This window comes from Myotis myotis, unplaced genomic scaffold (assembly GCF_014108235.1).
Source record: "Myotis myotis isolate mMyoMyo1 unplaced genomic scaffold, mMyoMyo1.p scaffold_m19_p_9, whole genome shotgun sequence".
Lineage (NCBI taxonomy): Eukaryota > Metazoa > Chordata > Mammalia > Chiroptera > Vespertilionidae > Myotis > Myotis myotis.
This window is the reverse complement of record NW_023416401.1, coordinates 77,952,836-77,965,850: the sequence shown is the minus strand read 5'-3', so window position 1 is coordinate 77,965,850 and position 13,015 is coordinate 77,952,836. Positions and strand designations below refer to the sequence as shown.

Genomic DNA, 13,015 nt, shown 5'->3' with positions numbered 1-13,015 from the left:
CATAGGTTATGTGATGGTGTGAGAAGCACTACTAGGCAATCCAGAAGGCCCGGGAATGGTCAGCGAGGATCCCTGAGACCAGTGGTCGGCAAACTGCGGCTCGTGAGCCACATGCGGCTCTTTGGCCCCTTGAGTGTGGCTCTTCCACAAAATACCATGTGCGGGCGTGCACATACAGTTCGATTGAAACTTCGTGGCCCATGTGCAGAAGTCGGTTTTCGGCCTGGGCGAGTCTATTTTGAAGAAGTACTGTTGATATTTGGCTCTGTTGACGAATGAGTTTGCCGACCACTGCCCCAGACGGATCATGTAAGCACACCCCATTGAAATCCTTCCAGGGCAGAGAAATAGACTATAATTAAACGACTGGGAAGGACAATGAAGAGGACAAATTTTGATTTTAGCAAACATTTGTGAACATATCCTTTATAAGGCAATCAAACAGAACTGGCATTACAGGGAATGAAACAGACAAGCAGCGACACCTTGATGAGTCTACAGACAGGCAGGTCCATGACTTGTTAAGTAGCCAAAAGGGAGATTTGCATCTCAGGGGAACTTGTATTCAACAACGTTTAGGTATGTGCCAAAAAACAGACAAGTTGGAGGGGAAGTCCTATTTTAAGAACATTTGATAAGTCTGTAAAAAAGGGCCCTTAGGATTTAGTGTGTGGTTTCCTACTGGAAACAGCACCGGGCCACTGACTACGGCGGCACCGAAAACACTGAAGTCATGATTAAATGACTCCAACTGGAGTCTAATAAATGAATCGGAAGATGGTTGGGCTGGCAGCGTCCTGCTTTGCAGCTCTGAAGACAGAGCTAGCACAGGGCAGCTTTCCTGAGAGAGTAACTTCTGGAGCTTCACAGTTCAACAAGGTAATGGCAGCTTGTTAAAGCGCCTGCTCAAATCCCATTTAGAATATTGCGCACAGCAGCACTTACCCACTAAAAATAGGCCACCCAGTGTCTGGGGAAGCGTGGAGGAGGGTGGCGGCGCTGGCAGGAGGGCTGCATGAGGGCAGCCTTTGAGGGATGAGCATGTTAAGATGTGCAAAGAGATAATTTAATCAAGGTTTATGAGTATCTGATGGGCTCATACAAAGAAGCTAGGGCAAGACCTATTCACACTGGTGAGGATAAAGGATGGTACAGACTGTTAATGAAGGCTAAGGGGTGGGGGCAGGGACTCAGCAGGGCCATTGGTAAGTGGGGTAAATGACGGTGAGGTAGAGTTAAGGCAGCAGGGAGGGCACCGGACATGGCCTTGTTAAAGCCGTGACAGGGACTTTGTGGCTCCCACCTTGAAGCTCCCTCTGTCCCCAGGCCCTGCGGGAGGGGCAGTACCACAGGGTGGAAGCTGCTGCTCATTCTAAACATCACCAAAGGACTTAGGGGGCCGGTGGGGGTGGGGGGTGGGAAATTGCAAGGTTTGCCATAGGCGTGTGCATTTGTGCATGTGGGACACAAGTGCTCTTAAGAGGAAGATTGGGAAAAATCTTTAGTAACATTTGTCATGTGAGTTTTAAATGCTGGTTGGTTCAGAAATTAACTCATGATACAAATGGACTCCATTCTTTTTCCAAAGCGATCAATCATTCTCTCTCTCTCTCTCTCTCTCTCTCTCTCTCTCTCTCTCTCTCTCTTCCTTTCTCTCGTACACATACCCACAAGCGCATGCACGTGCAGAGTCGCCAGTGGTGAACTTTTCTTCATTGCCAATGGTTTGTGCTGGCGCTCTGAGGTGAAAACAGAGACTAAAATAAGGTAGAATCCAAGCCGGCCTGGGCCGCAAACCTGCAGCGCGCTGCTGTCCTGTGACAGCTGCCTGCCTGTGTATCCTGGTGGCTGACTGCTTGGCCACCACCATGTGTCCCTAAATGGATCCAAGCAAGTCCCACTGCAGGCAGCAGGAGCCACTGCTCACGAGGCCTCAACTGCCACAGCGTCTGCCCCCCTGGCATCACCAGGGCCTGTGCTGTTCTGGCCCTGGATGGTGTGAGATTCGATTGGAGGAAGTAGGAGAAAGAAGCCAGAGGCTTCCTTTGAAACTGGAGAAGAATTTGATCTTGAGGTCAGGCCTGACACGCAGAGATAGAGCACCTGGTCAGCAGTTAGCCCTCCCAGAATAGAGAAAGGTGCCCCCAGACGTAGTGGGTGGAAATTCACCCAGATTCGAACAAGAGATGTGGCTGGTGTTGCCGAGGTCAGGGAAACAATCTGTAATCTCATCGCAGCCAAAATCAGCTACACCATCCCCTGCCTGCTTGGAAAGAGTCTCGCCGGTCCATCTGACAACAGACAGGGCAGGCAGTGCTGAGCCAGGAATTAGCCCTGGGATCTGGCAGCATTTCACGGCACTTGAAAAGAATGCGGCCGCAGCTGCAGGCACACAGTAACACGCCTGTGGGAGTGACTGACAGGCATGGCGTTGCCCTCAGGACCTCACTTCAAATGACCAGCGACCTCTTGGATGAGCAGCCACTGTTTTCCTGCCCTCTACCCCCTCCTTGGTTCTTTCTTACAGATGTCCATTGGTACGTTCTGTTGTCCAATGTCATCCCGTCTGCCATTTTAAATATTCACTCCTAACAAATCAAATTAACTTAAAATTATTATTACCATCAGTTAACAGCTGCACCCTGACCAGCATCCCAAGCTCACAAAGTCTGTCTGCTTCAACATCACCTTCTTCTTGGGGGAAACCAAGCCAGCCAGGGCTTTTGGATTTGGTTTAACGCGAAAACATTTTCTTTGCAGAGATAACTCGCAGCATTTTCCTCCCCACCAGGTAGAATTTTGCTTTAACCAGCAACTGATTCTTCTCTAACTCAAGTATTTTGGGTAAGGTCAGAAGCAATGATAAATAAAATACTTTGCACTAAGGAACAAATTAATTCATTTTCTGAATGTTTTTTCTTTTATTTTAGAAAAAAATTCAGGTAAGTCTAAAAATTAAAAAAATATATATTTTTATTGATTTCAAAAAGGAAGGGAGAGGGAGAGAGAGATAGAAACATCAATGATGAGAGAGTCATTGATCGGCTGCCTCCTGCACACCCCCTACTGGGGATTGAGCCTGCAACCAGGCATGTGCCTTTGATTGGAATCAAACCCAGGATCTTTCTGTCCACAGGTCAATGCTCTATCCACTGAGCCAAACTAGCTAGGGCATGTCTACAAAAATTTAAAGGAGGGAAAGCATATGACTAAGGAATTTGATAGTTCATCAAAATATCCTCCTCCTATATAATAAAAGGGTAATATGCAAATTGACCCTAACAGCGGAACAACCAGAACAACCACTCAATCAGTCACCATGAGGCGACTGACCACCTCTCAGTTCCTTTCCCCAGCCGGCAGGCTCCAATCGCCCGATGGCAGCTGGGGGAGAGGACTCTGATCGCAGGCCAGGCCTAGGGACCATACCCACACACGAATTTCGTGTGCTGGGCCTCTAGTAGTTTATAATTGAAAGCATTAGGAAAATATCCTATTCATAAAAGGTTTCAGAAATTAAATACTTTTTTCTGGGGAGAAAATTAAAACCCATGCATGATTAAAATGCTTAGCAAGCTAGTAATTAAAACAATATCTGATAAAGAATGTCTATAAAATATGTATGGCAAATGTCATATACTTAATAAAATACGCATTCCCTTTAAAATTAAGAATGAGGTAAGGGTGCCATCTCTCACTACTTCTGTTTTATCTTCTACTGCAGATATTAGCCAATGTAGTAAGACAAGAAAAAGAGATAAAAGTTACAAAGATTGGAAAAGAAGAAATAAAACTGTCATTATTTGCATACAATATAATTTTTTCTGTGTGGAAAATTTAAAAGAACCTATAGGTAAATTATTTGAATGAACGAGAGTTTAGAAAATTTGCAGAATACAAAACCATACAAAAACTTAGTGCATTTCTATAAACAGCAATCAATAAAAAATAATATTTACAACAGTAAAGAAATCAAGACCTATACTATGCTATGATATTGGACTTAATAACAAAGATGCCAATTCTCACCTAATGAATCTAAGTTTTAATACATTTGCTATCAAGTCACAGAGCTTGACAAGTTTACATAAACCTATTGGAAAAGCAAAGGGACAAAAATATCCAAGACACCCCAAAGAAGGCAAACAGATTATGTTAAAATTAAGAACATCTGTTAATTGACACCATAAATAAGTGGAAAGACAAACCTCAAAATGGGAGAAGTTATATTAAGGATACATAACCAAAATAAGTTTGCATCCAGAATATATGAATGACTGTGAATTAGGAAAAACATGACACACAAACAAAACATGGACAAAGGTCATAACAGGCACCTCACAGGAACTACCACAAATGGCCCACAAACAAATAAAAAGGCACTAAATTGTCATTGATCAGGAAAGGGAAAATTAAAACCACAGAAAGACACCTTTTCAAACCACCAGAATAGACAAATTTTAAAGCATAACAGTGTAAGGCAGAGGTTCTCAAGCTGTGGGTCGCGACCCCTTTGGCAGTCGAATGACCCTTTCACAGGGGTCGCCTAAGACCATCCTGCATATCAGATATTTACATGACGATTCATAAAAGTAGCAACATTATAGTTATGAAGTAGCAACGAAAATAATTTTATGGTTGGGTCACAACATGAGGAACTGTATTTAAAGGGCCAGAAGGTTGAGAACCACTGGTGTAAGGATTGCCAGGGTTGTGGAGATGCTCTCATGCCCTGCTGGAGAGAGTTCAACAGATAAAAACTACTTTTGGGAACATTTCAGCATCACCTAGTTCACCCGAGAGAAATTCTTGCAGCTGTGGTTGTGGTATCAAACTGGGGACAATTTAAATACCAATCAATGGGAAAACGGATGAATAGTGACACAATTATATGGGGGAATACTATACAGCAGGGAAATAATTGAACTGCAGCTACAAACATCACCATGAGGGACCTTATAAACATAGTGCTAAACGGTATTGACTTTCTCTAGTCAGCCACAAAATCAATTCAAAGAAGGTAAAAGAAATTGATCTACTTTTTAGGAAATCATTTATATGTGGCACATTTTTATTTTTTTATTTTTTACTAGAGGCCAGGTGCACGAAAATCATTCACTGAGGAAAGGGGGGGTCCCTCGGCCCAGTCTGTGCCCTCTCACAGTCCAGGACTCCTTGGGGGATGTCCACCTACTGGCTTCTGGCTGAGTGGTGCTCCCCCTGTGGGAGCGCACTGACCACCAGGGGGCAGCTCCTGCATTGAGTGTCTGCCCCCTGAGGGCCAGTGCACATCATAGCGACCGGTCATTCCATGGTTCAGTCAATTTGCATATTAGGCTTTTATTATATAGGAGGATTGTTGACACTATTACAGATGTTTCCATACCCACTTCCTGCCTCCCCCATCTACTCAGCCCCACCCCCCTCCCTCTGGCTAGCACCACACTGTTGTCTGAGTCTATGGGTTATGTATATATGTTCTTTGGCTAATCCCTTCACCTTTTTCCATCTACTTTCTCATGCCACCCTCCCCTCTGATAGCTGTCAGATTTTCCATGTATCCATGCATATGTTTCTAATGTTTGTCAGTTTATTTTTAAAAAATATTTTTATTGATTTCAGAGAGGAAGGGAGAGGGAGAGAGAGAGATAGAAATATCAATGATATGGCTGTCTCCTGGACGCCCCTTACTGGGGATAAAGCCCACAACCCAGGCATGTGGCCTAGAGTGGAATCGAACCTGGGATCCTCAGTCTGCAGGCTGACGCTTTATCCACTGAGCCAAACCAGCTAGGGCTGCCAGTTTATGTTGTTCATTAGATTCCATATCTTAGTGAGATCATATGGTATTTCTCTGACTGGCTTATTTCACTTGGCATAATAATCTCCAGGTCCATCCATTCTATTGCAAAAGGTAAGCGTTCCTTCTTCTGGGAAGCCTCATAGTATTCCACTGTGTGAATGGATCACAGAAGAAGCCACGCTGAGACTGGCAGGAAGGGCAGAGACCAGAAAGGGGCTTGCCCAGGGAGGCATGAAGCCTAGACCCCAGCCAGGCTCCCCAGCTTGGAGTGCCAGAGCCAGGAAGAGGGGCCCACATAGCATCCAGCTGTGACAAGCAGCACGGTTTCTATTGGCCACGGAGAGGCAGAGCCCACAGGAGACACAGGCACCCTCTTAAAGGGCCCACACACAAAATTTCTTTCGCAGCCCATCACCCTGGGCTCCAGTAGAGGGAGAGCAGTGCAGACTGGAGTTGCCTGAGGAGCGTCTGGGGGTTTGTGGCTTTGGAGAAAGAGGTGGGAAACAGCCAAAAGATACTGTATACCGGCCCTGTCATCACTTTGTTTTAGTGGAAATAGAGGAAAATGCTCCTTTCTAAGCACCAGACTATATCCAGAAGTAGCTTTCTACTCTGAAATTTTAGCCTTCCTAGAGTTGCAGGATAAACAAGTGTTTTAGAATTTGAAAGATCAAAATCTAGATCACCCAGTTAAACCAACCTGCCAGTGCAGAATTCCCTTAACAATATCTCAGACAAATGGCCACCTTTCCCTGCTTGAGCACAAGCTGGGTGGAAGACAGCTGGGGTCATGAACAGCATGATGTGGTTGTGGAGTTCTCACCAGGACTAAGTGCTTTCCTATCCCGTTCCCAGAATTACCTCTTAAACTTCTGACCACTGCTCTTACTAGCCCTGGGTCAAAGGAACTCGAAAATCATCGCATCCAGGCCTACCCACGGTGTGGAGGCTGTAATGGGTGCATCTGGGATTCAGGACTGTGCATGGCCATGGGAGCTATGTGTGGATACATCTGGAGTCCATGCACTTCCCCATGTAACTCTCCACCTTCAATGCTAGTGCTCAATGCTAGTAGTGGTCAGATGTTATTTACTATATGAGAACTAGAGGCCTGGTGCATGGATTCGTGCACCAGTGGGGTCCCTCAGCCTGGCCTGCGCCCTTTTGCAATCCAGGGGATGTCGGACTGCTGGTTTTAGCCTGATCCCTGCAGGCCCTGGAGGGGGTAGGGCCAAAACCGGAAGTCCGACATCCCCCAAGGGATATAGTAGTGCACGAAGCGGCAGGTGGCCAGGGAGGAGCCTGAGCTGCTCCAGCTCATCCCTGCCCCACTGCACCTGCCACTGCCTCTCATAGCGCTGCCGCGGAGGGAGGAGAGGCTTGCAGCACCACAGCTGCACTTGCCAGCCATGGAGTCTGGTGCCCATCGGTCAGTTGAGCAGCACTCCGGCTGTGGGAGCGCACTGACCACTAGGGGGAAGCTCCTGGGTTGAGCGTCTGCCCCTTGGTGGTCAGTGTGCATCATGGCGACTGGTCAACCAGCTATTTGGTCATTCGGTTGCTTAGGCTTTTATATACAGTGGGGCCTTGACTTATGAGTTTAATTCGTTCCGAGACCGAGCTTGTTAAGGAGCTCGTTAACTCAAATTACTCTATCAACTCAATGCAAAAAATCGGCGGAGAGACAGCTGGTATCTCAAAAAACTCATTAGTTGGGACACTCGTAAGTTAAGGCCCCACTGTATATAGATGAACTCTCTGCCACTCTAGCTTCTCCCATGGATTCCCGTTTGCTATCTGGTGTATCACAAAACACACCCTTCATTCATAAGACACTAGTATTGCATTTCCCCTTAGTACAATGCACGGTCCAACTTACCGGTAGAGATCTGGGATCATCTTGTTCTCAAACCGAGCACACAGGTTGTTGAGGAGTTGCTCATGCTGCCCAAACAAGCGAATGTAGTTGGAGGTAGGGAAAGGCTCCTTAGAGAGGCACGTTATGGTCTCCACTATATTACAGTTGTTAATATGCATTCGGAAATAAGTGCCTTTTTTTGCTTTACCTGTTACTATTTCTGTACCCTGGAGGGGAATGGATCAGAAAAAAACAACATTAGAAACATTTCTGAACTTTGGGAACTTTATCATAGCAATTAATTTTCCAAATATAACAAACTAGGTTATATCTTATGGCTCGTTGCAAATAACTCTAACAGATATTGACTAAACTCAACAGAAGATAGCTGTGTCCGAAAGCACAGACTTGGACTTAATGACTAAGTGTTCCTCGGGATATTTAAATCTGTGATTGCGTTGTTCAGAGTTTCTAAATTAGTTGCTAGGTTACAGCCAATTCTCTAATCCTCAATACCTCACACAGCTAAGATGTGGGGCTGGGTTTACTCTGCTCCATGATGTGTGTTAAGACTGCTAATTTTCATAGTTTTTTCACAGCACTGTTTTGAGAAAACCTCCTAGCCAAAAATGATCAGGAAGAATTTCACTTTTTCAAGTTTATTTAAATAAAGGAAATGAGTAAAAGGTGAATGTCTGACAGGTTGGTTTGGGGAGGTTTGGCTGTTGGGGAAGGTCTGTTTCCAGGGAGAAGGTTCAAGTTTATGGAAATACACGTACACATTCTGCAGGCCACATTTTCGCTTGTAACTGTCAAAGCTTTACGTCCCCTAGAAACTGGCTGACACTGCCATGGAAGCCCAGATGACAAGGAAAGATGCCATTCTATTCCATGTCACTACCACCTTTCCTATTTCAGCCCCTAATGACTACCGACCTGCCAACCAGGACACACTCCCCACGGGCTCAGGCAACCAAACTGAGAACCCGTGGCAGACAAATAGGTTTTGTTGATGGTGGATGAACCTTCAGTTTACCCCCAGACTCTGAACTTAGACTCAGGGTCACACTCAATAAATCTCTCCTGAGTGCATATAGATTTAAGGTTTTGCTCTGAACTTGAATGTGGCATTTATAAATCCAAGGCAAGGTGGACTACACTAATCTCAAACATTTACTTAGTCCTGGACATCCCCTGGGGATTTTGTCTAAACAAGGACACACAGTTTAACTGGATTTTTAAATATATTGAAGCAACCGGTGGGTGTTTGGATATCATATGGCAAAACCCTGAGATGGTACAAGGTGAGGTTTACAGGAGGGATATCAAGTAAATCCTGGGCCAGCCACAAGTATGTGTGAGAAATTGGGTGTTTGGGGTGGGAGGGAGAGCAAACATAACTTAGTAAAAGGGTTGGGGGCGGTGCAAGCTGCCCATCAGTCATAGAGATGGATACAGAGAGAAAATCTACCTGCATAGGAAAGAATTAAAAAGAACAATTCAGCAAGGCATTACCTAACAAAACAATGGTACATCCTAATGATAAGGTACAACACATCCAATAGAATTTGTTGGTAAGCTGTATTTCATAATATAGGGAAATATGTTCACAGTACATTTTATACTATAGAAGCAGTTTTAAAATGTACAGATAATTCCTTTTTTTAATCAAAATTTTAACAAATGTCATTTACTGAGGTTGGGAGACTGGGTCATTTTTGTTGTTTCTCTTCCTGTTCATTTGACTACATAACATTTCTAGTTTTTAAACAATGACTACTACTTCTAAAATGATAAGTTATTTTAAAATACTCTGGCTGTGCTGTGGCAACGAACTAGACTTTTGGTGAAAAAATTGAGAGGAAGAGAAATGAAACGGAAAGCAGAAGAAAGAGGGAAGAAAGGGAGGGAGGAAGAGAGGGAGAGAGGAAAAGAGGGAGAGAAGGAAGGAAGGAAGGAAGGAAGGAAGGAAGGAAGGAAGGAAGGAAGGAAGGAAGGAAGGAAGGAAGAGAAGAAGGGAGGGGGAACTGTGGCAGGGTAGGGTTTGTCGGGAGAAGTTTGGAAAAAGCCAGCTTGAGCCAGAGGCTGCAGACTTTCTGGTGTCCTTATCTAATTGCCCCCTTACCCTTTGTTCTTGTCACAGCATTTCTTTGGTCCCAGATCACCTCACACACTTTTTAATTCAGATCTGTTTCCTCAGGAATTCTTTTTTTTTTTTTTAAATATTTTTATTGATTTCAGAGAGGAAGGGAGAGGGAGAGAGAGAGAAACATCAATGACGAGAGGGAATCATTGATCAGCTGCACATCCCACACTGGGAATCAAGCCCGCAACCCAGGCACGTGCCCCAACCGAACGGGGAATGGAACCATGACCTCCTGGTTCCTAGGTCAACGCTCAACCACTGAACCACACCACCTGGGCATCCTCAGGAATTTTTGACTTCTCAGATGGAGCAATGAACACACCAGGCCGTGGCACTTGGCATCACAGAATAATCTCTGGCATCAACTCCATCACAGCAAACACTATTTCCGAATTAAATACACATAGACTATGAGAGTGACATATGTGCCCTTCATGCACCTTTCTAACACCTGATGCAAGACTTAAAGGCCATTTGAGTTGGTGCCAGCAGCTTTAGGCCGGGAAGGCCCTTTGCAGGAGGGATGCCTGAGGAGGGCCACTCCCTCGCAGTGGTGGGAGTGTGGCTGGGGTCCCAGAGAGAGGGCCCTGTCAGCAGCTTTAGCACAGTTTTAGCACCAGGTTTCTCCAGGGCTCACTGGGGAGCAGTCAGCCACCCCACAAGGTCATGACCCCTCCTCCTCCTCTTTAAAATTTCTTTATGCTGAAGGATTAAGAAAGGGAACCCAGGCATCAAAGGGGCGCCACAGGAGATGTGCCCAAGTGACTGACAAAGCTTTGACCTGGCAGCCTTTCACTAAACACTCCACCTTCCGCTCACAGGACCCTGTGTTTAGCTGGGATGGTCTGGGCCACCGTGAGGTGGAGCCCAAGAAGGCTGCTGGACGACAGCAAGGAATCTGAGCAGATGAGCCCTTGGATGTCAGCCGGGTCCCAGAAGGCCGCCTTGTCAGCATCGTTCTCAATGACTTTTCATCACCATCTGTTTGTTTGGGGGCTATTTTTGGTCTCATTTTTTAATTTAAAGATTGAATTCTAATCTTTGTGTTGCCTCTCTATGTTTTCGCTCATCATGGCTATGAGGGCTAAAAGAATGCAAAAAGTGGTCGCACTGGAGAGAAGGAAATGACTTGTGCTACGATGGCTAATATCAACAAAAGCAGTAACTGTGTCCGCTTCATGAGCTGTGGCACTCTGTTACCTCAGTGGGGGTGGGGAGCATTCTGGGAATTTGGAATGCATCAGCATTTTTGTACTGACATTAAGGACAATTCACCTACGGATGGGTTTCTCAGACAGATTACCGCTGGGGGGCCAGGCAGACGCATCTACATTTCTTAGGTCCTTCCTGTGTGGTGGCTCACAGATTGGGAAAAGCCTGCCTCTCCTCCCAGAAAATCGCTCCCCTAATGACAAGGCAGCTCCCAGCTCTGCCATCCCCTGAGGGGTCCTAGGAGTAATGATGATGGTTTCACACACTTTCTAATTCTGGGGTGTGTGTCCAGTTTCTCCCTTTATGTATATAAGCAAGTTGTTAGGAAACTTGGATCTTGAATGTAAGATTTTAATGAAGTAACTGGTTCTGGTGTGTTTCCTTTTCCTTCCTTTGGATACAATCACCCTTTCAAGTTTCTTTATGATTTTGACAAAAGTTGGGAAATGGCTCTGGAATGTATGCCAAATGGAAGACACAGGATTAATCAAACCTGGTGTGCAAGAAATGGAGTTCCCAAGTCTCATGATAAACGCACAATTTTAAATTTAATGGTATCCACGGCAGAACTTGTTGTGACAAATTCCTTTACTCTGTGGTGTACAGCCAACAAAGCATGTGGAATGGAATCTGTAAAGATTAGTTCATTATGGAGACGACTTGAGGTCCCTTTCTTCCTTTTGTCAGACTACCTCTCAGAGAGCTCACGAATTAATAAAGACACTCCTTACTAAATATCCCAATTCATGAGCGCTATGAAAGTCCGAAATCTGCACTACATTTATGGTAAAAATAGTAATTTCATTTCTTTAGTGAAATATTATTCAATAGCTCCACCCTTGATCAACTGGCTATATTTAAGTGACTGCCTGACCATTTTGGTAACAATTTTACTCAATCAATTTAATTCCAACTCCAAAAGATTGCCATGGAACCATCCTACATTTTTTTTTCTGGGAGAATAAAATGGAAAAATAATCTGTTTAGATCTTCTGTACTTATTAAAAAGGAGGCACACCTGGCAAAATGGTTCATTACCGTCAGGGATCCTGTTCAAATACTGTCATCGTGCCAGCCAAAGAATCTGTTCAAGTGGCCTTCTTATTCAGACACTCATCACCTAAAAATCCCTTTGGCTCCTCCTCGGACTTTATTCAGAGACAGCCATGGCTCATAAATAAACGACACTGTGCGTAGGAAATCACAGTGTCCTCGAAGGATCTGGTTCTGTCTGAAACCACTCCCAGTATTTTTCATCTTGAACATCTTTGGCTCCAATTATTTATCTATGATGACCAAAGTGCTCAGCCTCTGCACACATCATCTGGGCTTCATCCCGTTCATGAAATGCCCCATCTCATCAGTGGCAGATTGTATTCCACAAAGATGGCCACAACAATATCCTCCATCGCTCACAGTCTTCTACAATAAGACCTTGGCACCATTCCCACTGAGAGATGAACTCTACGTCCCCTCTCCTTGAATCCTGGTGGGCTGTGACTGGTCCAACCGAGGGCCTGAAGGAGGTAGTGCTGTGTGACTTTCGAGGCCAGTCATGGAAAGCAATGCAGCTTCTAATTGCTAGTGGGGACACTTGCGCTCAGATCCCTGAGCTGTCACATAAGAAATCTGACAACTCTGAGGTTGCCAGGCTGTGAGGAAGCCCAGTCACACGGACAGCTCAGGTGTGATGCTCTGGTCAGCACGCCCTGTGTTTGAATCATTCCAGCCCTTCAGAGGATCCAAATCCAACCATTGTGTCGCCTCTAACCTTCAAGTCTTCTGTGCTGAGGGCCCAGACATTGTGGAGCAGTGACAAGCCCTTCCCACTGTGTCCTGTCTGAATTCCTGACCCACAGAATCTGAGCAGAATCAAATGGCTGCTTCATTTCTGTTACATAGCAACAGAAACTGGAACATCATTTGCTTCGATCCTTTATTTGTAAGAAAATTTTTCATCAGACCACATATAAAAAAGCACCCCTAAAAGAGTCAG

At 45.1% G+C, this 13,015-nt stretch overlaps 1 protein-coding gene across 1 annotated transcript in view; it reads right to left on the bottom strand.

Moving 5' to 3' along the window:
* Positions 1-13,015, bottom strand: part of CFAP61 (cilia and flagella associated protein 61) — a 247,115-nt gene that overhangs the window by 44,001 nt on the left and 190,099 nt on the right. Inside the window, exon 25 of the mRNA XM_036320969.1 lies at positions 7,683-7,888. Coding sequence (XP_036176862.1) covers positions 7,683-7,888 — 206 coding nt within the window. The remainder of the gene's footprint in view (positions 1-7,682; positions 7,889-13,015) is intronic.